This window comes from Lynx canadensis, chromosome E1, assembly GCF_007474595.2.
Source record: "Lynx canadensis isolate LIC74 chromosome E1, mLynCan4.pri.v2, whole genome shotgun sequence".
In the NCBI taxonomy this organism is placed as follows: domain Eukaryota; kingdom Metazoa; phylum Chordata; class Mammalia; order Carnivora; family Felidae; genus Lynx; species Lynx canadensis.
This window is the reverse complement of record NC_044316.2, coordinates 27930925-27957539: the sequence shown is the minus strand read 5'-3', so window position 1 is coordinate 27957539 and position 26615 is coordinate 27930925. Positions and strand designations below refer to the sequence as shown.

Below are 26615 nucleotides of genomic sequence, written 5' to 3'. Positions count from 1 at the left end.
TCACCATAACTGTTCATCTACATATTCTCTATGGCTGGTTTTGTGCTACAAGGGCAGAACTGAGAGGTTAAACAGATCATATGGTACTAGCATAAAGAGAGACAAATAGACCAATGGGCTAGAATAGAGAAACCAGAAACAAATGCTTACTTATATGATCAGATGATCTTTCACTAAGACACCAAGATCACTCAATGAGGAAAGGACCATCTCTTCAACAAACGGTGTTGGGAAAACTGTATATCCACATGCAAAAGCATGAAGTTGGACCCTTATCTTACATCATATACAAAAAGTAACTCAAAATGGATTAAAGACCTAAATGTAAGACCTAAACTGTAAAACTCCTAGAAGAAAACACAGAGGAAAAACTTCATGACATTGGACTTAGCAATGATCTCTTGGAAATGACACCAAAAGCATAAGCAACAAAAGCAAAACAAAACAAAACAAAATCCAAAACAAAACAAAAACAAAAAACAAATTGGACTACATCAAATTTAAAAACTTTTATGTTTTGACACAGTCCTTTATGTAAGGACACAGTCAACAGAGTGATTGTGAGTAGAATATTAGCTACATTAGTTAATGTGTGACCTTGAACAAGTTATTAATCCTCTCCAAGCCTAAACTTCCCAATCTTCAAAATGATGACAATACCACTTTCATTAAGTTTGGTTATGGCATTAAAAATGGGTATGCACGAATATTAGTTCCTGTCCTTTTCTAAATCACCTTCAAAGTCTATGCCATTGTTTTAAACATCTCCAGTGGTAAGGAATCTTAATCTCTTAATCTTTTATCATGGATTGGACCATATAGATTCAACTAAAAGTGACAGTACAAGCTAAGTCCAATGAATAAGAGTAGTGACCAGGATAGTTCTTTGCCTAAAAGGTGTTTTGCAGAAAGAATCCTATGAGTCTGAGCAAGATCTTGATCATATCACTATTAGTTTACTTTTTGGAGAAATTCTCAAATAATTTCTCAATATTTTTTAATTTTTTATGGCTAAAATGATTGTCTGACCTGATTAATTCTACCTGGATTGCATGCCTCTGACATGCATACAATTTGAGAATATTAAAGCTGGCCATTGAAGACTCTGATGACTTGTTTTTGAATCACATAAAGAAACATGTCTTATTAGATGTTACTATTTTCTTAAAAAATGGTTTTGTCCAATTGCCTTACAAACAATAGAACCAACTCTATGTGCCTAAAACAATCATTAATTTTGGGTTCCTATAAATTACAGGAAAAACAATGCCACTGCAAAAGCCACTCTTGATACTATTATCATAATGTGTTCAGGATAATGTTATTAATGACTATCTAATTCTTTACTGCTACAATTTTAAGTATATTCCCTCTTATCCTACAGTCTGCTAATAAGAGAACAAGTACATCAATAATTACAAAGTCTTTGGCATCTGAAGCAGTGATTAAATCACCCTTCATCTTTGTCTTCAAGTTAAATAACCCAAATTCCTGTGTTTTTACTTAATATGTTCTAGCTCTTCAAAAGCTCAAATTTTTACATGCAATATTAGGAAAATAACTTTTACATACTTTATAAGGACAATTAAGAAAACATATAGAGTTAAAATTACAGTTATGTAAAAAAGCAATGTGATAAGTATCATACAATTATGAATAAAAAAAATGAAGGCTCAGAAAAAAAAACTGTCATTCATACATTTATTTTACACCATGGTTCTAATTCTAGTATTCTGAGCACAGTAATCCTTACCAGGGGACTTTCCTTGCTGCGAGTTGCTTCTTCGCTCTCTGTATCTGGCTGGAGTGGATAAACCTGTGTCTTTACTAGGCTTGCTAGCAGGGCCCATTTCTGAAATGAGGAATCCCATCTGTTCTGAAGGCAAGATATTCTCAGGTGGATTGGCCTGGCATTTTATACTGGCATCCACCTAAAATATTAAACCCACTAATTATTATGAATTTCCCTCAAATATCTACTAAAAGTTAAGATAGTTTATCAGAGGAGTTCTATTATTGACACATGATACAACAAACATGTTTGTAAAGGCTTTTCATTCTTATGAATGATACCACGTTTAATTTTGTTGAGCTAATCTGAATATTCATTAGTAAGATATCTATTTCCCTATACACAAACCACTGAAATGTATATGGAGTTAAAACATTTACTTATGATCAGAGGAAGATTAACCATGAAGCTTGTTGATTTTTTTTTTTTTTGGTACAATTCACACACACACACAAATTTACAACTGGTTAAGACCACTATCTTTTTCCATTCTAGTATCTCTTCCATCAGATTTCCACCCCCATTGGTAACATTGAGATGGTCATAGGCATAATCCTGTTGGATAATGTCAGTGGAGCTGAGGACACTTTATTCTACTAATTTTGTATTCTTTGTCTTAGACAAGCCCTCAAAATTGTATAAGCTTCAACCCCTACAAAATCTAGATCTGTTCTGCTTATGAGATATGAGTTTCTTTTTTAGAGTTCCTAAGTTTTCTTTGGAATGTCAAATCCTTTCATAAAGGTGACCAACTTCTGAAATATTCTTATTTCTTTATGAATTTATTTTAAATAAAACTATATGGGGCACCTGGGTGGCTCAGTCAGTTGAGCATCCGACTTCAGCTCAGGTCATGATTTCACAGCTTATGAGTTCGAGCCCCGCATCGGGCTCTGTGCTGATGGCTCAAAGCCTGGAGCCTCTTCAGATTCTGTGTCTTTTTCTCTCTCTCTCTGCCCCTCCCCTGCTCACACTCTGTCTCTCTCAAAAATAAACATTAAAATTTTTTTTTTTAAATGAAACTATATAATGAAATAAAGCTAAAAGTTAAAAACACAACTTTTAACAGCTGTTGTTCAAATATATTTTTTAAAGAGAAAGTAACTTTATAAATGCAATTTTAAGGTATGAAATATAATATTTTGGATGTGAACTATGAAGGAACAAAGACAAATTTTATGTTCTTTCCACAACACATTTGAAACACAATGGGCCTATCTTTGATCTACTGAATTTATAATATTATTTTAACACATGATATACTGGATTTCCACAGCTGGACTCAAAAAGGACAATGAGTTGATAGATACGTTAAGACTTTGGATCCAAAATTTGAGCTAAAAAATAATGCATTAAAAAACAACTATCAGGTGCCTGGGTGGCTCAGTTGCATCCGACTTCTGCTCAAGTCATGATCTCACTGTCCTTGAGTTTGAACCCCATGTTGGGCTCTGCACTGACAGCTCAGAGCCTGGAGCCTGCTTCAGATTCTGTGTCTCCCTCTCTCTGCTCCTCGCCTGCTTGCACTCTCTCTTTCTCTCAAAAATAAACGAACATAAATAAACAAAACAAAAATACACAAAATAAACAAAACAAAATAAATAAACAAAATAAAAAACTTTTTTTTAATTAAAAAACAAAAACAAAACACAACTATCTAAAAGTTATCTTGGGAATCTAACAGTGACAATATTTTCAGTCCCATTAAAGAAAAAAAAACAAAAATTTAAAAATATATATCAGGCTAAGATCAAGAAAAAAAATTTAAAGTAGGAAAAATACTTAATTCACAAAAAGTGACTGTAATTTAGATGTGCTTTTATTTAGAATCAACTTTATTCATTTTCTGGTCATAAACAATAAAGGAATTAGCTTCTACCTTCAGAATATGTCTCTCAAACTAGTCAGAATTCTGCTTTAAGAATGTAGATATTAGTAAGGAAATTCAAACACAGTATGCTCACAAGTGAAATAAGAATTCAATAATGCTGTAAGAAACTATGAACAGACTTCTAACCATCTCTTTACCCCCAGGCTACAAATAGCTTGGAAAGTCCTGATACTATCTGTCAGATAAACCATCCTTTCTGAGTAGTGGATTTGAATCAGCCAGGCACACCTTGTCCATTCAAATTAAGATAGGAAGCAAAACTCAAGGGATGCTTTTAACATGAAAGTAAGTTTTATACCACAATGCTCAGACTGCCTCTCTAGAGGCTGACTTCAGACCATAACATAGTAAGAACACGTCTGGGGCTTAAGGTTACTTCTGAATTTTTTGTGCAGAATCACTGGGACATGATCCTTCTGGAAAGCATAATGAACCAGTATTAAACCCAAATTAACGGTGGACAAACTCTCCACTAGACCAGTTTATAGCAAGAAGCACTAGGTACTTTGAGCTTTATTAGGATTTTTTCTTTGCCCCCTTACCTGGTGTGTGCTGAATGGTAGCCCTTCTTGCACAAATACTACTGAAGATGGAGATGGATTATGACTTAGCTGCTCCTTCAGTTTGACATGAGCTTGTTGGATGGCTGCAGATTCCTGCATTGTAGTATTTTCAACAGGCTGAGCTGTGTGGATGGTATAGATGTACTCAGGTGACTGTGGTAGAGAGCAGGTAATTGCTTGTTCTGTTCCGACTACAAAAGATGTAATGTCTGAGCCTACAGGAGTAAGTGGCTCCAGCTGGCTAGCCTGACTTGTGGAAGATGGATTGCTGTTGTTTGAATTAGCTACGATATGCTGGCCTCTGTTAGACTGAGATGTTGGGCACTGATTCTCAACAGGCTCCACCTTCACCATCTCCAATTTAGGGGAGGAATGCAACTCATCTACTATCTGAAAAACAGCCTCTAGGTTAACTTCTGTCTTTTTATTTTCATCAGTTGTACTGCAAGGCCAATTAGAAGGCAGAAATTCAACTGGATAGGAGGATTGCATTGGAGGATTCTGGGAAAAGAGAAAACAGGATTGTTTGGATAGAAAATTGAATATGAGATTAAGGAAGAAAGCAACAATGTTTAGGCTCATAAATGTTAAACAAATAGATTAAATTTAACTAAAGCTCACTGAAACAACATGAACACCAATCAACTTTTCAGCAATGGTAGCTTCAATTCTATTGTTAACATTTACTTAGCAACTAATAGATGTCAACCACTATGCCAAGTTCAATACTGGAAAGGACGAATAATTTTCAGGGTTGAAGTATACAAAATCAAAAAGCTACAGTACTCAAATACCTATTTGCTGATAAAATGTCTATATACCAAATTCTTCCATAAAAGTTGACAAAAACATCACTTATATCTATCATATACTGTTTTAGGAATGTAGTAGTGAAATTTCAAACACAGGATGCTCACAAGTCCACCAATGCTTCTATACATTCAGGGGGAGGTACTGATATTCTGTTCCAAATGATCTGGGAAAAAATGGATGGAATATCGAATGTCCTTTGGTTCCTGAGATTGTTTATTTTTAATAATAAAACAATAGATTAAAAATAGCTGTCACTTTTAGATGTATCCTTTATACCTTTAAGATGCATTCTCTTATACCTAGTACTTTGCACAGAGTAGACACACAATTACATGTTTAGTGATAAATAATCTCAAGCTATGAACATAAATACTAAAGAGTAACAACTAAATAAAACACGTAATGGGTTGATATTGCCAAACACACTACAAAGACTGTGTCAATTATTCAAAGGACATTAATGCCAAATAATGTAAATTTAAATGGTGTAAGCATCAAGCCACTTTACAGTAGCCAATAGCACCATTTATCGAGTTCTTACTATGTGCCAAACACATGCAAAGTACTTCATATACAGTATTCCTCTTAAGAGGTCTATAAAATGTGATCATCTCCATTTCCAAATGATGAAATTGAAGTTCAGAGAAACTCTGTAATTTACCCAAAGTCACAATGAAATAACTGACATATCCAAGTTTCAAACATAGGTTGCCTAGCTCAAGAGCTCTTGCTCCTAACCATTATGCTATCCTGACCATGCATGCACACTCTTACCGATATCTGCAATCCAACCAAATCCTTTAATTCCAGAATGACACCTAAAACACGTTCTTTTTTCCATTTAAAAAATTTTATGTCTACCTATCTTTATTTTCCTGTAACATGTATTGTCTTTGTAGTAAGAAAAGGTCTTTTAAAGATATTTTTAAAAATTTATTTAAAACATAAACATAATCAAGACATAAATACTGTCAGAGAATCTCCAGCATGATCCAAGGGAGAGAGCATCTGGATCCACAAACAAAAACATCTAATTTGTGGGACAGATATGTCCCTCTAGTGAAGATGAACAGACTGGACTATCATGCCTGATGGTACCTGCCTTTAAAAATATCCAACTAAGTCCATTTGATCTGATTCTATACTCTTTGAACAACAATCTGACTTCCTACATAGCTTTGTCAAAAAAAAAAAAAAAAACCCCACAAAAAAGTAATGTTCCTTTACATACCGGAATGCCACTAGTAAGATATTCTCTTAAAAACAGAAGCTATCTCAGGGACGCCTGGGTGGCTCAGTCAGTTAAGCATCTGACTTCAGCTCAGATCATGATCTCACAGTTCGTGGGTTCAAGCCCCGCATCGAGCCTCATGTCAGGCTCTGCACTGACAGCTTGGTCCCTGGAGCCTGCTTCAGTTTCTGTGTCTCCCTCTCTCTCTGCCCCTCTCCTGCTTGTGCACACATACATGCGCTCTCTCTCTCTCTGTCTCAAAAATAAATAAGCATTTAAAACAGAAGCTATATTGGGGCGCCTGGGTGGCGCAGTCGGTTAAGCGTCCGACTTCAGCCAGGTCACGATCTTGCGGTCCGTGAGTTCGAGCCCCGCATCAGGCTCTGGGCTGATGGCTCAGAGCCTGGAGACTGCTTCCGATTCTGTGTCTCCCTCTCTCTCTGCCCCTCCCCCGTTCATGCTCTGTCTCTCTCTGTCCCAAAAATAAATAAACGTTGGAAAAAAAATTAAAAAAAAATAAATAAAAATAAAACAGAAGCTATAGGGGCGCCTGGGTGGCTCAGTCAGTTAACACAGAAGCTATCTCAACTGGATGATATCAAAGGCAAACACATAATTCCAATCTTTAAGCAATTATAGCATTAAAAGACAAAGCATGGAACTTAGCCTTATCCTAGAAATAGCAGTCTAAAACACTTAAATCAATGCAATTGCTTAACAATAAATAATCAGAAAATAATTAAAATATAGTGTGTACAATATGGGGGCAAAAGGGGATCACCACTTAAATTTCTCATTTTTTATTTCATTTTTCCTTTCTCATTAAAAAAAAAAAGTAATTATCTGTACTATCTTGGAAGAATCTGTTAATAGTGACACACACTTTTAAAATTTACCTGGTATTCATTTTACCATAGAAGAGCCTAGAACAGCAATGTTCAAACTAATTTTCAGCAATGATGAAAATGCTATCTCTGCTGTACAATTTGGTAGCCACTGGCCATGAGACTTTGAGCACTAGAAATGAATTTTAGATTTTATTTAGTTTTAATTAATTTAAATTTAAACAGCCAGATGTAGCTAGTGCCTACTGTTTTGGACAGTGCAGACCTAGAAGAATCCTCAGACACCATTCATATCAACTCCCTTTTTTTAGAATTGAGAAAACTGAAGCCATAATCCACAGCTTACCTCTGGCTACTCGTTCAGATAAAATTACACTTTAAAACTGTGCAAGGTCAATCGTATTACACGTGAAGTACAGAGTGTGTCCATTGTTCCAAGAATATTACCTGGAAGTAGTTGCAGTGTGCATAGGAAGAGGCAGTGGGAGTCACACAACTACTTAGAGCGTCCATGTGAGTAGAAGGAGAGCAGCACTGTAGTACAGCTGGGACAAATTCAAACAGAGAAGAGGCATCAACCAAGTTAACCTGTGTAGCATTTAAAGCACTCCCCTTTCAACTTGGAAAGAAAAATTCCAAAGGTTTTCCTTTGGGGATGCAATAAAATTAGATTTAGTACAATCAAGTGCTATTATTTGTTGAAAACAACATGGTAATTAACCAATTTAAAAAGTCATTTTAGGGGCGCCTGGGTGGTGCAGTTAAACGTCTGACTCTTAATCTTGGCTCAGGTCATGATCTCATGGTTCATGAGTTCAAGCCCAGCATCAGGCTTGGTGCTGATGATGCAGGGCCTGCTTGGGATTCTGTCTCTCCTTCTCTATGACCCTCCCCTGCTTGTACTCGCTCTCTTAAAATAAACAAACTTAAAAAAAATTTTTTTAAGTCATTTTAAAGGGTCATGTCTACTTTTCTAAATGATTTCTCTGGCACCTAAACATTTTGTCACATTTCTAACCAAATATTTATTCTTATTGAATGTAATTTCATTTTACTGAAGGGGTGCCTGGGTGGCTCAGTTGGTTGGGCATCCGACTTTGGCTCAGGTCATGATCTCACCGTCCGTGGATTCGAGCCCTGCATCGGGCTCTGTGCTGACAGCTCGGAGCCTGGAACATGCTTCAGATTCTGTCTCCCTCTCTCTCTGCCCCTCCCCCATTCAAGCTCTGTTTCTGTCTCTCTCAAAAATAAACATTAAAAAAAATTTCATTTTACTGAAAATATCAGAACATGTTTGGAATTCCAAAATAATTGTTTCAAATATTTTAATAGTAACAAACATTTGGAGGAGGGTGTGATTTTAAGGATAAAATAAGTGAAATACTGTCCAAATGTTCTTACCATTATATAACACATCCAGTAAAATCCAGGCAAAAATGTTTTAACCACTTAAAGAAATTACTAAGAATTTGGATCCAAGACCAAAATCTTAATTGCTACATAAACTTGAGCAAGGTTAATCTCTTTGGGCCTCAGTTTCTGCATCTTATTAAAATGGGGGTAATAATAGTACATACCCTAGTATGTTTCTTGTGAGGAATGAATGAGCTAATAGGCATAAAGCACTTAGAATAGTACTGGAATACAGTAAGCAATCAAAAAATAAATAGCTAATGCCATTATTTTAACTAAAAAAGTAGGTTTTCCTAGTTTTCTCTTTACAGTTAGGATACCATAAAAAGATTGAACTCTTTGTATTGGGATAGTTACACTTACAGATGCAGTCTTTTTTTTTTTTTTTTAATGTTTGTTTATTTTTGAGAGAGAGACAGAGTGTGAGTGAGGGAGGGGCAGAGAGAGAGGGGGACACAGAACCTGAAGCAGGCTCCAGGCTCTGAGATGTCAGCACAGATCCCGATATGGGGTTCAAACCCATGAACCGTGAGATCATGACCTGAGCTGAAGTTGGACGCTTAACCAACTGAGCCACCCAGGTGCCCCACAGATGCAGTCTTTTTTTTTTTTTTTTAATTTTTTTTTAACGTTTATTTATTTTTGAGACAGAGAGAGACAGAGCATGAACGGGGGAGGGGCAGAGAGAGAGGGAGACACAGAATTGGAACCAGGCTCCAGGCTCTGAGCCATCAGCCCAGAGCCCGACGCGGGCCTCGAACTCACGGACCGTGAGATCGTGACCTGAGCTGAAGCTGGACGCTCAACCGACTGAGCCACCCAGGCAGATGCAGTCTTAATAATCGGTTGAGTTTCCTCTTTTCCAGAGAGAGACTCTCCAGAATGAATGAGAATCAGTTATAACACATCACACCTTTGGATTAAACAGAGGATGACATTTATTGAGCGCCTACCATGTTCCAGGCACAGTAGTAGGTGCTTTACATATATTGCTTCATTTAATCCAAACAACAATTAAATGAGGTATTAACATTACTTTACAAAAATAAGGAAACTAAAGCTCAGAGATGTTAAATAATTTGCTGAAAGTCACAAAGCTGATATTGACAGGGTCAGCATCAAACTCCAAAGCCCAAGCTTTTTTTTCTTTCTTTTTTTTTTTTTTTTTTTTTTTTTTTTGAGAGAGAGAGAGTGTGAGAGCAGGGGAGGGGCAGAGGGAGAGGTAGAGAAAGAGAATCCCAAGCAGGTTCCACACCCAGCACCAGTCCCACAACCATAAGATCAAGACCTGAGCCAAACTGAAGAGTTGGACTCAACCAACTGAGCCACCCAGGTGCCCCCACATGCTCTTTAGTGTACCACAATACTTCCCAAATCTTTTCTTCTTCCTAAAATGTAACACTTTAATTTTACTAGAACTCCATTTGATGAATATTTTTGTCTTTAAGATGGCAGCTTTCTACTTTTATGTCCACATTTTTCATATTTTGTATATGCTAATAAAATTACTTAAAAAAAACTTATTCTATAATCTTTGAAAGTAAATCAGCCTGTGTTATAAAAATTCATTGCAATGTTTCCCAACTTATCTGTTATTGACTACTGATTTTTAAAATGTCAGAAGTTCGGGGGTACCTGGGTGGCTCAGTTGGTTAAGTGTTTGACTTCGGCTCAGGACATGATCTCACAGTCCATGAGTTCAAGCTCCATGTAGGGCTCTGTGCTGACATCTCAGAGCCTGGAGCCTGTTTTGGTTTCTGTGTCTCCCTCTCTCTCTGCCCTTCCTCCCCCTCAAAATAATAAACATGAAAAAAATTTTAAATGTCAGAAGTTCATAAAGGTATGCTAAAAATAAATATTTTCTAATATCATATGCAGTTTAAGCCATTAAATCTTGCACATGGAAGGAAAAACCTGAAATAATGGACAGAATTCTAGTTCCAGTACACATGTAAGGGTTGATGTTTTCTGAATTACATCATTTTAACAGTTCCAGTGATTTAAAAAGCCAGACATGACTAAGATGGCCATATAAAATTCATATTCTTATCACTTCCAATATAGGTTAGGCAAACAGGTTCTTACACTTTAACCTTTGAAGATTATTCAAGCATATAATTTCAATGTTATGGATTTGAATTTGATTTCCCAGGATATTTATGCTTTCAAACATCCTGGGAAATAACTTAAATCCAAAAGGAAAACACCAAGGAAGCATCTGTAGGGTTTGCCAAAACTCTGAAAAAAAACTGGGACTTTTTTCTAGAGTTTTAACAGCTAAGGAAAACCTAGCCCCCTAGTGGCAGGAAAACCCTCAGTCAGGAGCTGCAGTATTTACCCTTCAGGGTACCATAAAATAGTGTTTTCATTACAAATAAAACAACAAAAGGTATTAGGTTTACTTTGCTAATACTGCTCTGATTCCATTGCTTACATATTTTGAATAGTTGTTAAAGTGTACATTAAAATAAATCTCTTGGGGGCTCCTGGGTGGCTGAGTCAGTTAAGTGTCCGACTTCAGCTCAGGTCCTGATCTCTGGTTTGTGAGTTCAAGCCCTTCCTCAGGCTGTCTGCTGTCAGCACAGAGCCTGCTTCAGATCCTCTGTCTCCCTGTCTCTCTGTCCTTCCCCCGAATGCACACATGCTCTCCCTCTCAAAATTAAAAACATTAAAAATAAAATAATAAGGAGCACCTGGGTGGCTCAGTTGGTTGAGTGTCCAACTTCAGCTCAAGTAATGATCTCATAGTTCATGAGTTCAAGCCCCACATCTGAGCAGACAGCTCAAAGCCTGGAGCCTGCTTTGAGTTCTGTGTCTCCCTCTCTCTCTGCCCCTCCCCACTCACACTCTGTGCCTCTCTCTCTAAAAAGGAATAAACATTAAAAATAATAATAGTAAAATTTATTGGATAAACAAAGTAAAATAAACAATAGAGAATATATTAGTATATAGTTGATAGCTGATTTATTATCTAAGGAAACAGCAAAATGGATACTATCCTTTTAAGTGTCCAGTAACAAATGGAAAGTAGAAAGTTACCTGCATGAAGAAAAGGGGAACATGAATAGATAATCCAAAAAGATTCCTCAATGGCTATTTCCTTACCAGTGCAATCCCATTTTGTATAATCAACAAAATAGAACAAAGTAAGATACTAGTTAGCTTACAGAATATGAAAAACTTAGCTATAGAACAGCAACTGTCGCTTAGTACATGAAAAATTAACCTAGTGTGTATTATGAAAGCATTGTGAAAGCACTGACATTTATAAAACTGAAATTATCACTATGTCCTAAGGTACATTCATCTGCATAAAGAACTTCCACTATCTTCCTGAAGGCATTGTTCACTTAAGGTATTAAATTGCATGTAGAATATAAAACTGGAAATAATGGACAGAATTCTATTTCAGGGGCACCTGGGTGGCTCAGTTGGTTAAGCTTCCCACTCACGATCTCATGGTTCATGAGATTGAGCCCCACGTCGGGTTCCTTACTTCCAATGCAGAGCCTACTTGGGATTCTCTCTCTCTCTCTCTCTCTCTCTCTCTCTCTCTCTCTCTCTCTCTCTCTCCCCCAAAATAATAAAACTTAAAAAAAAAAGAATTCTATTTCAGATATAAATATAATAGTTAATGACATTTTTAAAAGAATTATGGTAATTAGAAAAATTCAGGATTACTAAAAATTATCCAAAAGTAAAAATTTTCACTCCTACTACAGGTAAGGAAAACAAGTTCATACTTGTTTATCCTATGGAAGTTATTCAAATATATATTTAAAATGTTTTGGACTTGAATCTACTCCAGAATAGTAGTGTTAGCAGTGAGAAAATTCTCAATATAAATGCTCAGCAGGAAAAACATCCTAATAGTAAATTTAGTTTCAAGATAAGTTACTATATATATCTAGAACCCCAACACTTCCTCATTTGTAGTAAGGTAAAGGTCTTCTGGGAATATACCCCAAAAAAGTGAAAGCAGGCACTCAAACTAATATTTGTGCACCCATATTCACAGCAGTATTGTTCACAATAGCCAAAAAGTGGAAGCAACCCAATGTCTACCAACAGATGAATGGATAAACAAAATGTGGTATATACATACAATGGAAAATTATTCAGCATTAAAAAATCAGGAAATTTTAGGGATGCCTGGGTGGCTCAGTCCAGCAAGGAGCCTGGAGCCCACTTCGAGTTCTGTGTCTCTCCCTCTCTCTCTGCCACTCCCCTGCCCCTGCTCATACTCTGTCTCTCTCTCTCTCTCAAAAATAAGTAAACATTAAAAAATTTTTTTTAAATAAGGAAATTTTGGCCCATGTAAAAATATCGATGAATCTTGAAAACAGTATGCTTAGTGAAGTAAGCCAATCTCAAAAGGGCAAATATTGTATGATTCTTTTTTTTTTTTTAATTATTTTTCTTTTTTAGAGAGGGGGGAGCGCAAAATTGGGGGAGAGGGGCAGAGGAAGAGAGAGAATCTTAAAAGTCTCTCCATGCTGAGTGTGGAGCCAGACGTGGGGATAGATCCCATTACCCTGGGATCATGACATGAGCTGAAATCAAGAGTCAGATGCTCAACTGACTGACCCACCCAGGCACCACTGTATGATTCTTCTTATATGAGTGTCAGAGAGTTGTCAAGTTCATAGACAGAAAGTAGAATGGTGGTTGCCAGGAGCTAGGGGAAGAAGGGAATATGATATTAGTGTTTAACAGTATGGAGTCTCAGCTGGAGAAGATGACAAAGTCCTGGAGATTGAAGGTGATAATGCTAGTACAACAATGTGATTGCATTTAATGCCACAAAACTGTAGACTTAAAAATGTTTAAAATGGTAAATTCTACATTATTTATATTTTACCTCAATAAAAAGAAAGACAAATATAATTGTGCTTTTGCTTAGTTTCTTCTGGCAGCTAAAGAGAACTTCCTCTTTCCATAAGAAGAAAATCAGACCTTTTCAAAGAAACAGACAATAAAGGCTGCCTGAGCACAAGAATAAGAGCATTGGAAAGCTCTTATAACTTCAGTTCTATATTTGTCTATGTACATTATATAGAATAAAAAAAATAAATTCTTGAGAATTTAAATATACTTTAAAACAATAATAATCAATTCTTTTTGCCCAAGATTCAATTCAAAAAAAATGATACAATATTTATTTTTTCAATAAAAAATAAAATATCATAGGCACCTTGCAGAGGAAGTTGTATATTCTTACACATGACTGTATTTAACCTTTAAGATGTTAATATGTAGGGTCTTTTGAAAGATAGCTTTTAAAATATTTTATTCTTTTGGGGCGCCTAGGTGGCTCAGTCGGTTATGAGGTCATGATTTCCCAGTTCGTGAGTTTGAGCCCCACATAGGGCTCTGTGCTGACAGCTCAGAGCCTGGAGCCTGCTTCAGATTCTGTGTCCTCTCTCCCTCAAAAATAAAGAAAAGAAATGAGATGAAGGGCAGCTACAAATTACTCATCACTGCTTTAAGCTTAAAACTTAACTTTAAAAACAATGCAAAGCTGACTTTGGGTCAATTTAGCATTATAACATTAGTTAAAGGAAAACATTCCTCAATATAGGCCTCTATATAAATATGAATATTTTGGGGGCACCTGGCTGATTCAGTCAGCGGAGCATGTGACTCTTGATCTCAGTGTCATGAGTTCAAGCCCACATTGAGATGAGCGTGGAGCCTACTTAAAAATGAATTAATGAATGAATGGATGAATCAATCAATCAATATTATTATGTATGTTCAGATATGTAGAGAATTAATACAATAAAAAGATCTAGGGGCACCTGGCTGGCTTGGTTGGTGCTTCTGGTGAGGCACATACATGACCCTTGATCTCAGGATCATGAGTTCAAGCCCCACACTGGGTGTAGAGCTTACTTAAAAAAAATTAAAAATATATGGGGCACCTGGGTGGCTCTGTCAGTTAAGTGTCCAACTTTGGCTCAGGTCATGATCTCACAGCTCATGAGTTCGAGCCCCATGTCAGGCTCTTTGTGCTGACAGCTCTGGGCCTGGAGCCTGCTTTGGATTCTGTGTCTCCCCCACACCTTTCTGCCCCTCCCCCAACTCTGCTCTGTTTCTGTCTCTCTCAAAAATAAACATTAAAAAAATTTTTTAATTAAAAATATAAAATAAAAAATAAAAAGGTCTAAAAGTTTTGTATACAAAAGGGAAACTGGGGCACCTGGGTGGCTCAGCAGGTTAAGCATCTGACTTCTGCTCAGATTATGATCTTGCACTTCATGAGTTCAAGCCCCAAGTTGGGCTCCCTGCTGACAGTTCAGTGTGGAACCTGCTTGGCATTCTCTCTCTCTCTCCTCTCTCTCTGCCCCTTTCCCACTCACACTTTTTTTCTCTCTGTCTCTCAAAATAAGTAAATAAAAACTTTTTAAAAAAGGAAATTAAATTAACAGTAACATGCTACGAAAATAATATCAAAAGAAAGAAATGAATCTAAGATAGGACAAGACTAAAAAGAGTCAATCAATACTGGATCTACAACATTTTGTCTTTGAAGCAATGATAAGAGTGGAAAAAATGTCATCAACTAGGCAAAGAAAATAAGCACTTCAAGAGAGGAATGACAAATGTAAGAAACGATTCAGATGAGTCATTCTGAGTCAGTTGGACAGCAATGTTCTAGTCTCAATGTTTGGCTTTACTAAAGAAATTATAAAGTAATACAAAACTCAAACTTTACTGACTATAATATTTGAAGACCAGATTCAAGTTTATTAACAATATAATTTAAAAAATTTTTTAATGTTTATTTATTTTCTTGAGAGACAGAGACACAGACAGAGTGTGAGAGGGGGAGGGCAGAGAGAGAGGAAGACACAGAATCTGAAGCAGGCTCCAGGCTCTGAGCTGTCAGCACAGAGCCTGGTGTGGGGCTCAAACCCACGAACCCGGAAATCATGACCTGAGCCCAAGTTGGATGCTCAACCAACTGAGCCAACCCAGGAGCCTCTATTATCAATAGAATTTTTAAATGAAGTCAGCTGTTGCTGTTTACTAAAATTTGATCCAAACTTCAAATCATATAGTTCACTTCAAAAAGATTCAAGTGTGACCATTATTCCAAAATTAGTTACTTCATTATTATTTCAAGAGCTGAGTTTGAAAATGATCATTATCCTGCCTCTGAGAATGATATTCTATTTAACTTTGGTTAAGTCATTTGTAATGCTCTTCATAAACAGGTACTCATTAACTACTGGTTAAGTTGCTCACTACTTTTTGCCTCCTTCACCTAAAATTTGGAGGAGTCAAATACTTCTACAGTATTTTTATGGCACTTTCTTTTCCATAGTAGGTCTCTTTTACTTACGAATACAACCTTTTTTTTTAAGTTTATTTATGTATTTTTGAGGTGGGGGGCGCTGAAGGAGAGAGAATCCCAGGCAGTCCCCACCCTGCCAGCACAGAGCCTGATGCGGGGCTCAATCTCATGAACTCTGAGATCATGACCCGACCTGAAACCAAGAGTTGATGCTCAACCAACTGAGCCACCCAGGCACCCCAACAATACAACTTTTTATTTATATAGTACTTTAGAATGTTCAAAGCAGTCTTGCTTATTACATTATAGCATAGACCTAGTCTATGTAGTAGGTATCATCATGAGATCATGAAACTTATTTTCAGAACCTCAGAAACTTTATCGTCACTTCAACGTTCCCAAAACAAAAATTCAGATAACACAAGATTCTATTTCACATGTACTGTACACTATCAAAACATCAGCAGCACTTTCCTGTTCTTTTAATGTCTGTTTCCTAGCCCTTACCTTGAACTCTTGGACATAATTTTCCATTAATTAATCTATTCACCTATTTATTTCTTTATTTGACAATTTTCAACTTATAATTTTACATCCAAGCTAACATAAAATACTTTTTAAATAACATATCCTAAATCATAATAATTTAACAAACAGTATTTCTATAATGAATGAATAATAGTAACTATTTGTAGTGTTTTCTGGTAAATGATACTTAAGTGGTTCTCAAAAAATTTAGAACTAGGTGTTTCTGAGAAGATTGTCTGGAACTTGAAATACATGTTCCCATAGAAACAACATCATATAAGTTAATTTGGCTCCTAGACCAGATTATAACCACCTGTACCATAAGTGTAGGATTAATAGTAATATAGAACCTAACCACCATATCTAATCTGTCCATAGGAAAATGCCTCCAAAATTCCAAATTGGAAAGCCAAGTACATTTCTACATTTCTCTTGCTGCAGGCCTTCCAAATTTAAACTCCCCAACAGCTTCTGAGTCTTTAGTAGTGTGAGGAAGGGGGTTTGGAGGGAGTTTAGGAAAGGAAACACTTACTGGTAAAGGGAAGGGAGGTAAGGGTATTATCCAGTTGATGGACTACAGAATGTAAAACAAGTGTAAGGAAGACACAGACTGTCTCTCTCTATATGTATATGTATTGTATGCATGCATGGAACACAGCTGAAATTATAATTTAGATAGTAATGCCTAATCTGTTCATTAAAATGTTGAACTATACTATTCACTAGAAGATATAAAACTTCTAACATGAATTTAGTCATCTATTTTTTGTTTTTCAAAGAAGTAGCTGAAAATATGAAAAAATACTAGGCTTCAACCTTTTTTAAAATTTCTAATAGGCAAGGGGCACTGGGGTGGCTAAGTCGGTTGAACATCAGGTCATGATCTCTCAGTTCAGGTCATTATCTCTCAGTTCAGGTCATAATCTCTTGGTTGGTGAGTTTGAGCCCCACATCAGGCTCACTGCTGTCAGCGCAGAGCCCACTTCAGACCCTCTGTCCCCCTCTCTCTGCCCCTCCCGTGCTTGTGCACGCATGGGCGCTCTGTCTCTCTCAAAAATAAACATTTTAAAAATTTTTCTTTTTTTTTTTTAATTTTTTTCAACGTTTTTTATTTATTTTTGGGACAGAGAGAGACAGAGCATGAACAGGGGAGGGGCAGAGAGAGAGGGAGACACAGAATCGGAAACAGGCTCCAGGCTCCGAGCCATCAGCCCAGAGCCTGACGCGGGGCTCGAACTCACGGACCGCGAGATCGTGACCTGGCTGAAGTCGGACGCTTAACCGACTGCGCCACCCAGGCGCCCCTAAAAAAAATTTCTAATAGGCAAAATGAATAAAAGTGCTAAGTCATCCTTAATCCATATACTTCCTTTGCCTTTTCCCTCTTAATTCCATCCACCAAAACAGTAGCAGCTCTAAAAATATACAAAACCCAATCTAATTTAAATTCTTGTTTTATTATTTTAATATCAAAATATTATATATTTTGGGAAAATCAAGCAATCTCTTTTACTGCTATATTTAGGTAGAATGCAATAAGCCGATAGTAAAAGAATACAGTTGGGTGATACAGCTAGAAAATAGTGAGTACTGTTACAAACAGAAGTTAACAGATTTATAACTTTTAAAAGTCAACAAATTATTTAATTCCCCTAATTTACATTCTTTTCACCTATTCTAGCTTTGGATTTCTTCCTGCCTGGCAGAAATAGTGCTTCCAGATCTACATATTTGAGAAAATTAATATTCCTAGAACCTTAATTCATTGGGCAAAGGAATACCCTCTTTCTTCTCTCTCTGGTCTTTTCTGAAAGCCTTGACCCTTGTCATATGTCTATTGCCCCTTTTGTCACTCAGTATTAAAGCACTTTACATGATGAAATACACCACGATTATATGGTGTTCCTGCAAAACAGAAAATACATTTGAATGGAAAGGTAAGGCTATTATCTTGCAAAAGTGTACCCCCCCCAAAAAAAAAACACTCTTCCCACCCACCCCAAGAAGCTTAACACATGGTCACTATCATAAGGATTCCTGATTAGTGGCTTGAGATCTACAGTATGTCTTCAATACCCTTGGTTGAGCTCTAGGTCAGCTGTCACTGTCAGGTTCTCTTCTCTGCTACTCTGCAGTTCTTAGTTGGCTGGGATTAACACTGCAGGGACTGCCCTGTCAAACCACACCATCACATTTTTACTAGAAGAATATAATTTAGTTTTAAGAGATAGAAAGTATGCTCTTTTATTAAACTTCATTACTGAGATGCTAAAATGATTTCATTATGAGCTAATCTCACCTATAACATTAAAAAATGTAATATATACAGTTGACCCTTGAATAACATGAGTTTGAACTATGTGGGTATTTTTGGATATTTTTGATACAGTACAGTATTGTAAATGTATTTTCTCTTATGATTTTCTTAACATTTTCTTTTCTCTAACTTACTGTGTTATAAGAATATAGTACATAATACACATAACATACAAAAAATGTGCTAACCAACAGTTTATGTTATCTTAGGTAAGGCTTCCAGTGAAAATAGGTTACTAGTAGTTAAGTTTTGGGAGGATGAAAAGTTACACACAGATTTTCAACTGCATGGGGTCAGCATCCCAACCCTGCATTGTTCAAGGGTCAACTATAACATGTATATGAATGTTTTTTAAAGAAACAAAATACTGCAATAAGAGCAGAGTCAGAACAAGGTCCCAGTGTAGTTATGTCCTAATTTCATTACTAGGACCCATTTTGAAGATATAAAAGTTTCACTAAAAACATACATCTTTCTGTACCAACAAAATGTTCACAATCTTTAAGAACACAATGAAATTTTATATATTGCTCAAAAATATGTTCTGATGAGAAATCTTTGACATTTCTTATGTGCATATTCATACTATTTTTAAGAATGCAGAAATGCATATAGAAATACAAATGCCCATTATAAAATACTTTAAGAGAAGCCACTGAACTTGAATTTCTCATACCTGTTGGATAGTAGGCTTGGGAGTACTGCGCTGAGGGTGTGTAGTTACTGTATTTTTGGGAGGAGCTGACCATTGTTTGAGGACCTTGCTGAACGTGTACAGATGTGGCGCTTGGCTGCAAGGTATAGGTAACCTCAGTCGGAAACCTCTGCAGTACAGGAAATGGAACCCCTTTATCTGAAAAAGTGGGAGACGTTTCCACTTGTCCTGGATGCATTCCAAGGGAGTTCTGCCATGTTCTAGGAGGAATCGGGGTCCGATCTAAACCTTTCAGAGGGAAAGTACTATGGTTGTGGGATGAAGTTGATACGTAGGAGTAAGGAGACAAACTATCTCGCCGGAATGACCGGTGGAATTGTCCTACAGCCACTGGTCCTGCATAAAAGAGGAAGAGCGCGTTTACTAATTTTATATTGTACCACTGGATGTAGTAAACTAAAAGTTACAAAACATGAATATGTTCAATTCTCAGCCATGTTTAACACAACAGAAATTTAGTTCTGGTAAAAACAAGTTCAGGATCCAGAATACAAGATTACACATACAATGCTAAAAAAATAATCAAATAAACTTTTGCTTGGTTCTCAATCTTAGTAAGAGACAAAGTAGCCAAACTCCAATATTAAATCAAATGTTAAATCAAATTCAATGTTCAGAGACTTTTATAGATGATTCAGTCATCTTACCTTTTTAACCTCAGTTGATTAACCCAGATTTTTCCAATCTATAAGCTACTTCGTAGAAGTTTTAGAAATTCCACTCAGTCTTTCAGATCATTGAGAAACCTTAATAATATGCACAGAAGTAAACACTTAACCATATACATAAAAGAAATAAGTGGGGATCAAATAAGAACTATAACACAAACCAAAAAGAAAATGCTCTTTACTCCTTTTCAATTTTTTTTAAAGCTCATCTTTGCAGAAAAGTCAGGCTTGAAAACTTTGACTCAGTTCTTTTCTTCCTTTCCTAATCAAAAATTCTCTATGATCAAAAAAAAATTTATTTTCCATACTCTTTTTTTCCTCAGAGTATCCCCAGTAGAGTCCCTTCCTAGATATCCTAGGTATCGGCAGCTCTCAAACATTGATTTACATCTGAAATCACCTGTAGAGTTTGTTAAAAATCCATATACTCAAGCCCAGGGATTCTGATATTTGCTTTCTCCTATCTAGTAAGGTAGAAAGGAATTCAAAAGTGGAGATGATGAAGAGAGAGAAAGGGCATTACTATATAATGAGGAAAAAAGAAAATATACATGTTGCAGGCTGAGCTTATTTTTCAGACTGTGATTCTTGAACACAATAAACAAAACTAGCCTGGGGTGCCTGGGTGGCTCAGTTGGTTGAGCATCTGACTCTTGATTTCAGCTCAGGTCATGATCTCACAGTCATGGGATCAAGCCCCATATTGGGCTCTGAGCTGAGCATGGAACCTGCAGAGTCCATATGGGATTCTCTCTCCCTCTTTCTCTCTTTCTCTGCCCCTCCCCCAGTGGTTCTCTCTCTCTCTCAAAGTAAATAAATAAAAATTAAAAAAAAAAAAAGCTAGCTTTATTTTCCCAGGGAGGATGTTAAATTATGTGATTCACAAATTCCTTTCAATTTGTTCTATTAAACTAATCTATAAAACAGAGGGGACGTCTAATTCATGTGCTACTCCTCCATTAAACTATATGGTAAAAGATGGCACTCAAATACCTACTTTTCCAAATATTTTAATTGTAAACCCATTCAACATGCTATACATCTTTCATTCTATTTCTGTGGTGTTTAATTTCCTCTAAAGAATAGAGCACTAGGAGCACTCCTAACCACTTCTGGTTTGGCACTGCCTGATTCAAGCCAATTTTCTTAATATAAACTCTTAAAAAATAATAAAAATTAAAAAAATAAAGCATTAATGACAAAAACAAATACATATATATATATATATATATATATATATATATATATACACACACACAAATTCTAAAGTAACCTGGAAATCAAGAAGTCTAAATCTAATGGGGGAAAAAAGTCTAATTCAGAAGACTGAATGTATTCAAATGATACATACCTCTTAAAAACTGCTTTTCTTTTTTTTTCCTTTAAAGTACAAAAAAAACAGTTTTTATGGTACTGGACTAGCAATTCCATATGTATACACACTTTGAACTACCAGAAACAATCCTTTAAGACCTAAAGAAACATTTTTTGCTCTTCACAACAGGTGTTTCTGAGATCTAAAACTACCCACCACTTGATTCTTCCTTGGATGCTTCACATGCTAAAACTATATATCGCTACAGTGTGAAATAGCTAACCCTTCTTCCACCTTCTTTAAGGGTTAAGATATTGATGAATTTTCAGATTGTCAGTAACTTAAACAGCTAATTAAAGAATTCTTTACCTTGATTTATCAAAATATAAAATCTACTTCTATCATGATAAAGTGATGGCCAAACATTCATATACTTTTAGATGTTTTTAGATGCATATGAAGACTGATAGGATTAGAAGGGCATTCTTTTACATTTGTTTTTTAAAAATAAAGAACTAAAACACATTCAGCTCTTATTTATTGTTAAGGGTTACCTCATAGGGCTCTATTCTGACTAACTTCACAGAATATCATCTGTATGTTTTCAGAACATCTGCAAGATATATTTGACAAAGTTTAAATCCAGAATTTTAGAAATGTAAGGCAGGATGCATTTCTGTTCACAAAGGTCTTATTCCTTTTATATAAATGGCTCTGAACTAATCAATTCCCAGGAAAAAAGTCTTCCTCTTGAGAGCTTGATATCCCCAGGCCAAAACAGATTATCTACTATTACTCACACTTGTTACTTAGTTTAGAAAGTTTTAACAAATATTGTAAAATAAATTGCCACTAAAAACAAAATAACAAAGTGGAGCAAAAGAAAAAAAAAAGGAAAAACATGTGATTTTCACATTTCTTATCAAGGACATTCCTGAAAGGTGAACAAGACAACTATTTCAATGGATCTAGATAAAAAGGTACTAGAACAGAGGATGCTATTGTAAAAAAAAAAAAAAAAATGACATAAGTATTCAAACCATAAGCTGAAGTAGAACACAGAAAACAAAGTGGAGACTAAGAAGTAGCAGTACAGTCAGACATATAACTAAAGAAATGGTCAAGCAGAATAAAAACTAGGTGAAGAGAAACAGAAGAGCCAAGGGCTTAGAACACAGAATTAAAGCGAACGAAGTTGGCCCAGTATTCTTGAACTTAGAATTACATTCCACCCACATCAGAAACACAATTCCCTAGTGAACCAAGCCTATCGTGTAGACAATACACAACTGATATACCTTCTGCACATACCAACAGGCAGAATGGTAAAAAATAGGAAATGTGTGAAAACTACAATAATCTAGGTATATGTGGATTGATGTAATATCTACACTGCAAAAATATGAATTAAATTCATGTTATTCAACAAATCTTCAAAATGCTGACCAACTGAACTAAAGTTCATCTATATAGTTATAGAAGTTCAATGTGTGTGTGTGTGTGTATATATATATATATAAACTCTTTATATATATATTATATATATAAACTCTGTATATATATATTATATAAATAAACTCTGTATATATATATATATTATATATATAAACTCTGTATATATATATATATAAACACACACATTGAATTTCTATAAATATATATATATATATATATGTATATATATATATATATATATATATATATATATGAGTTCAACTATAAGAAAATCTGACCGTCGGCAGCCCCTGTACTTCTTTCATTAAAATGGACTCTATTCTTAGAATACAACTGGGTTTAGGATACATCAGGAGAAAAAGAGAAGTGAAAAAAGTGAGCAAGACTTGGTTTTTATGTATGCACATTTGTATGTTTCTTTGCCTGAAGTAGTTACCCTATTACTCCCAAGAACACACTTTCCAGTCTTTTCTCCTTACACCCACCAGATACACAACCTAAAAAACAAATACCCATGTCAGAGATTCTGTCAAATGCATGCCAGGGTATTGTCTCCAGTGCCTTTCCCCATGCAATTCCCCACCAAAATCAATGGCCATCACATGGAAGTGGCTTAATATTCCTTTAGAATTCCTTTAGAACATTCCTTTGCCACTGCTATTTTTCCAACTTGTTACTAGAACTCTAACCTAATCCCTTATCTTCTAAACTCCACACACAAGCTAATCTCTTATCTTCTAAATTCCAAATGAACAAAATGCTGCCTCATTCATAACCCTGGGCCTAGGTTAAATCAAACAAAGTGTTACTTTTATTTGTATATTTTTAGCTTCCCATAACTAAAAAATAATCCTTACATATTTATGTTAGATCCAAATTAACATGGTGAAAATGTTTCTGTTGAAGACAAGAATGAATTCTCACTGTTATATCCAGTTGCTGTTTCGAAATACTGCCTCATATCATGGACTCTTTAAACAGAGAAAAGGAATATTTGCCACCCTCACCTTCCTGGAAGAGGGGGAAGAGCATCGGAAGCCAAGTTTACAAAATAATTTTCTATCAGAAAGAATTTTTGAGTTTTCAGTAAACATATTTATACAAAGTTTTTTCATGACTGAAAGGTTGTAGCCAATAGTGAAAGATTCAAAGACATAAATGTGAACTTCCTAAAATTCCTTTTAACTACAACTTGACAGTAAAGAAAACCATTTTGCCTTCTGTTTGTCTAACCATAACACCTCAAGTAAAGATCAGCTCTAATTAGCTATGATGAAAGAAACGTTTGGCCAGATCGTTCTATGCAGGAACGGTATCTTATGAAGAATTAATATATTATTATATACTTGCCCTTAAGACACACAATGTTTACCTTTCTATATATAACTTGGAACCTAAAATATGATTATTGTCAGAACATCTCTTCAGACTTCTTAGATGTGTCAATGGGTAGAAGATGGCATGTCTCTTCAAGGGCAAACTTCCACTCAAGGTACCGTGGTTCCCTTCGGTCGGTATAAATGTTCTACGTTTTCCTGGCTGACTTTGTTCCTCCCCACCTTGGCCATCATATCCTCACCCTCTACAGTAACTGTTTTGCTTCCCATTAGAGCAAAGGAGACCCTCCGGTGTTTCTTCCCGACCTAGTGCTCCAACAAAGGGCTACTTATTCTAGATGTTGGAGAAGGGAAGGGAAGAGTCTCAAGAAGGTAGATGGCTATGGGGGATTGGAGTTCAAGAGAGGCCAGGTACAGCAGAAAGACTACAGCAGAGGTCCCTTTGGCTGCCAGTGGACAATTAACCAGAACGGACTAAAAACGCCAAGTCCTTCCAGGGGACACACCGGCGGAAAGGGGGTGCTGGCGGTCGTGGGAAACGGTGGGGGCGACGTGACCTATTTCTCGGGAAGCCCAGCAGACAGTGGATCACCTTGGCACCTGAGGATGTGTGAAATGCCCTCGGAAGCGGCAGTTGCTCCCCGTCGCCCCATGTGCCTGGTAGTGGTCATGGACTCACCATGCGGCTCGGGCCGGGGCCCCGCGGGTGGCGGCGGCTCTTGGTGCTGCAGCGGGGAGGTGGAGGCCGAGGCCGAGGCCGAGGCCGAGGCGGAGGCCGACGTAATGAGGAGCCTCTGGAAGCGGTTGGGCGGCCGGCAGGGCACCTCCAGGCCGGCGGCCAGCTTGGCCTTGTTGGCGCTGGTGAGCCTCTTGAGGTGCACCAGCAGCTGCGGCTGGTCGCGGCGGAAGTGTGGGCTGTGGAAGTGGTGGAGCGGCCCGTCGCCCGCCGGTCCGCCGCCCCCCGGCCCCGACCCGGGCCCCGCCGCGCCCGGCCCGCCCAGCACCACCTTGCGGAAGCCGTAGAGGTTGAGCTGGCGGATGAAGCTGGTGAAGTTGGTGGTTTTGAAGAGCTCGGGCTCGGCCCCGTTGCCCCCCACACCGCCGCTGCCGCCGCCGCCGCCACCGCCCCCGGCCCCCGCCCCGGGCGGGCTGAGCAGCTCGGCCTCGAAGAGCGGCTGGTCGATGAGCAGCCCCTCGCCACGGCCGTCCCAGCGGATCGAGCGGTACCGGGGACTGTTCACCAACCGCCACAGCTTGGCGGGGAAGTTGTTGGGGTTGATGGGGGTGGAGAGCAGCGCCTCCTCCATCGCCCCCGCCCGGGCACTGGGCCTCGCCCCGCAGAGCCTGGCTCTTCCACCCCGTTCTCGATCCCCTCCCCCTTGCCCGGCCTTCGCTGCGCCCTGCCCCCTCCTGCCTGCGCCAGGCCCGCCGCGTACCCCGGGACCGTTGGCGCACGAGCCTCTGCCGCGCCTTCCAACGCGGCCAATGGGGCCTCGAGTTCCCACCGCGCGGCCGGACGTGGCGCGAGCCAACCCTCCCCCTGGACTCCGCGTCGTCGGACCCTTGCAGCAGCGTGGGGCGCGGCGGCAGCAAGGCACGTTTCCTCGGCGACGTCCCCAAACCGCCAGACTCCGTGGTGTTGCAGCCCACCAGGTACTATTAAGTCCTGAAAATAAATAAACCTGATTATCCATGGTGGAATACCAAGATTCATGCTGATCACCGCAACCAGCGTGTGAGGTTTTAGAATTCGGAAACTGTGCACTTGCCAATTCAAAGTCAGCCATTCTTGAGAACAAAGGGTCTAACTAACTCTATAATCTGAGTAGCCATAAACTAAGTATAAACGAACAGTTTAATTGCTTGTCTTCCCAAAATAAGAATGGTGATGGGGGTATGGTATCCTGAGTAAACAAAGTGATCTTTTAAAGAGTAGCATTTTATGTTTTTAGATATACTCTTTTACGTCAATATTTTGCTCAGGACAGGTTTATTCAAGGTGGGATGAGAACTGAGGTGGCAATGAGGAGGGAATCAGAATATAATTACAATCCTCTGTACCTGGTCAACCAGCTGATGCTATTTTAGACATTGAAGAGAAACCTGACATGAGATGGGGTAGAGTTCTACGGTAGTCATAATGATAAATCCCTTTCTATCAATAGATAAGAATATGGTGAGAGCTATGCTGATAGAAAGGTCCATTTGGAGCACCTGGGTGACTCAGTAAGTTCAGCTTCTGATTTTGAGTGGGCTCTGCGCTGACAATGTGGAGCCTGCTTCTCGGGATCCTCTGCCTCTCTCTCTCTCTCCCTCTCTTTCTCTCTCTCTGCCCCTCCCCAGCTTGCAATCTCTTTCTCTCAAAAGTAAATAAACATTGAAGAAAAATTATAAAAAAAGAAAAGAAAGGTCCATTTAAAAATGGAAATTGG

The 26615-nt window shown here is 37.7% G+C and overlaps 1 protein-coding gene across 1 annotated transcript in view; it reads right to left on the bottom strand.

Moving 5' to 3' along the window:
• Positions 1 to 25490, bottom strand: part of HSF5 (heat shock transcription factor 5) — a 42239-nt gene extending 16749 nt beyond the window's left edge. Inside the window, exons 1-5 of the mRNA XM_030296917.1 lie at positions 24863 to 25490; positions 19370 to 19744; positions 7583 to 7680; positions 4226 to 4747; positions 1754 to 1931 (exon numbers count right to left, since the gene is read on the bottom strand). Of these exons, the coding sequence (XP_030152777.1) occupies positions 1754 to 1931; positions 4226 to 4747; positions 7583 to 7680; positions 19370 to 19744; positions 24863 to 25490 (1801 nt within the window). The remainder of the gene's footprint in view (positions 1 to 1753; positions 1932 to 4225; positions 4748 to 7582; positions 7681 to 19369; positions 19745 to 24862) is intronic.
• Between the last annotated feature and the right edge of the window lie 1125 nt (positions 25491 to 26615).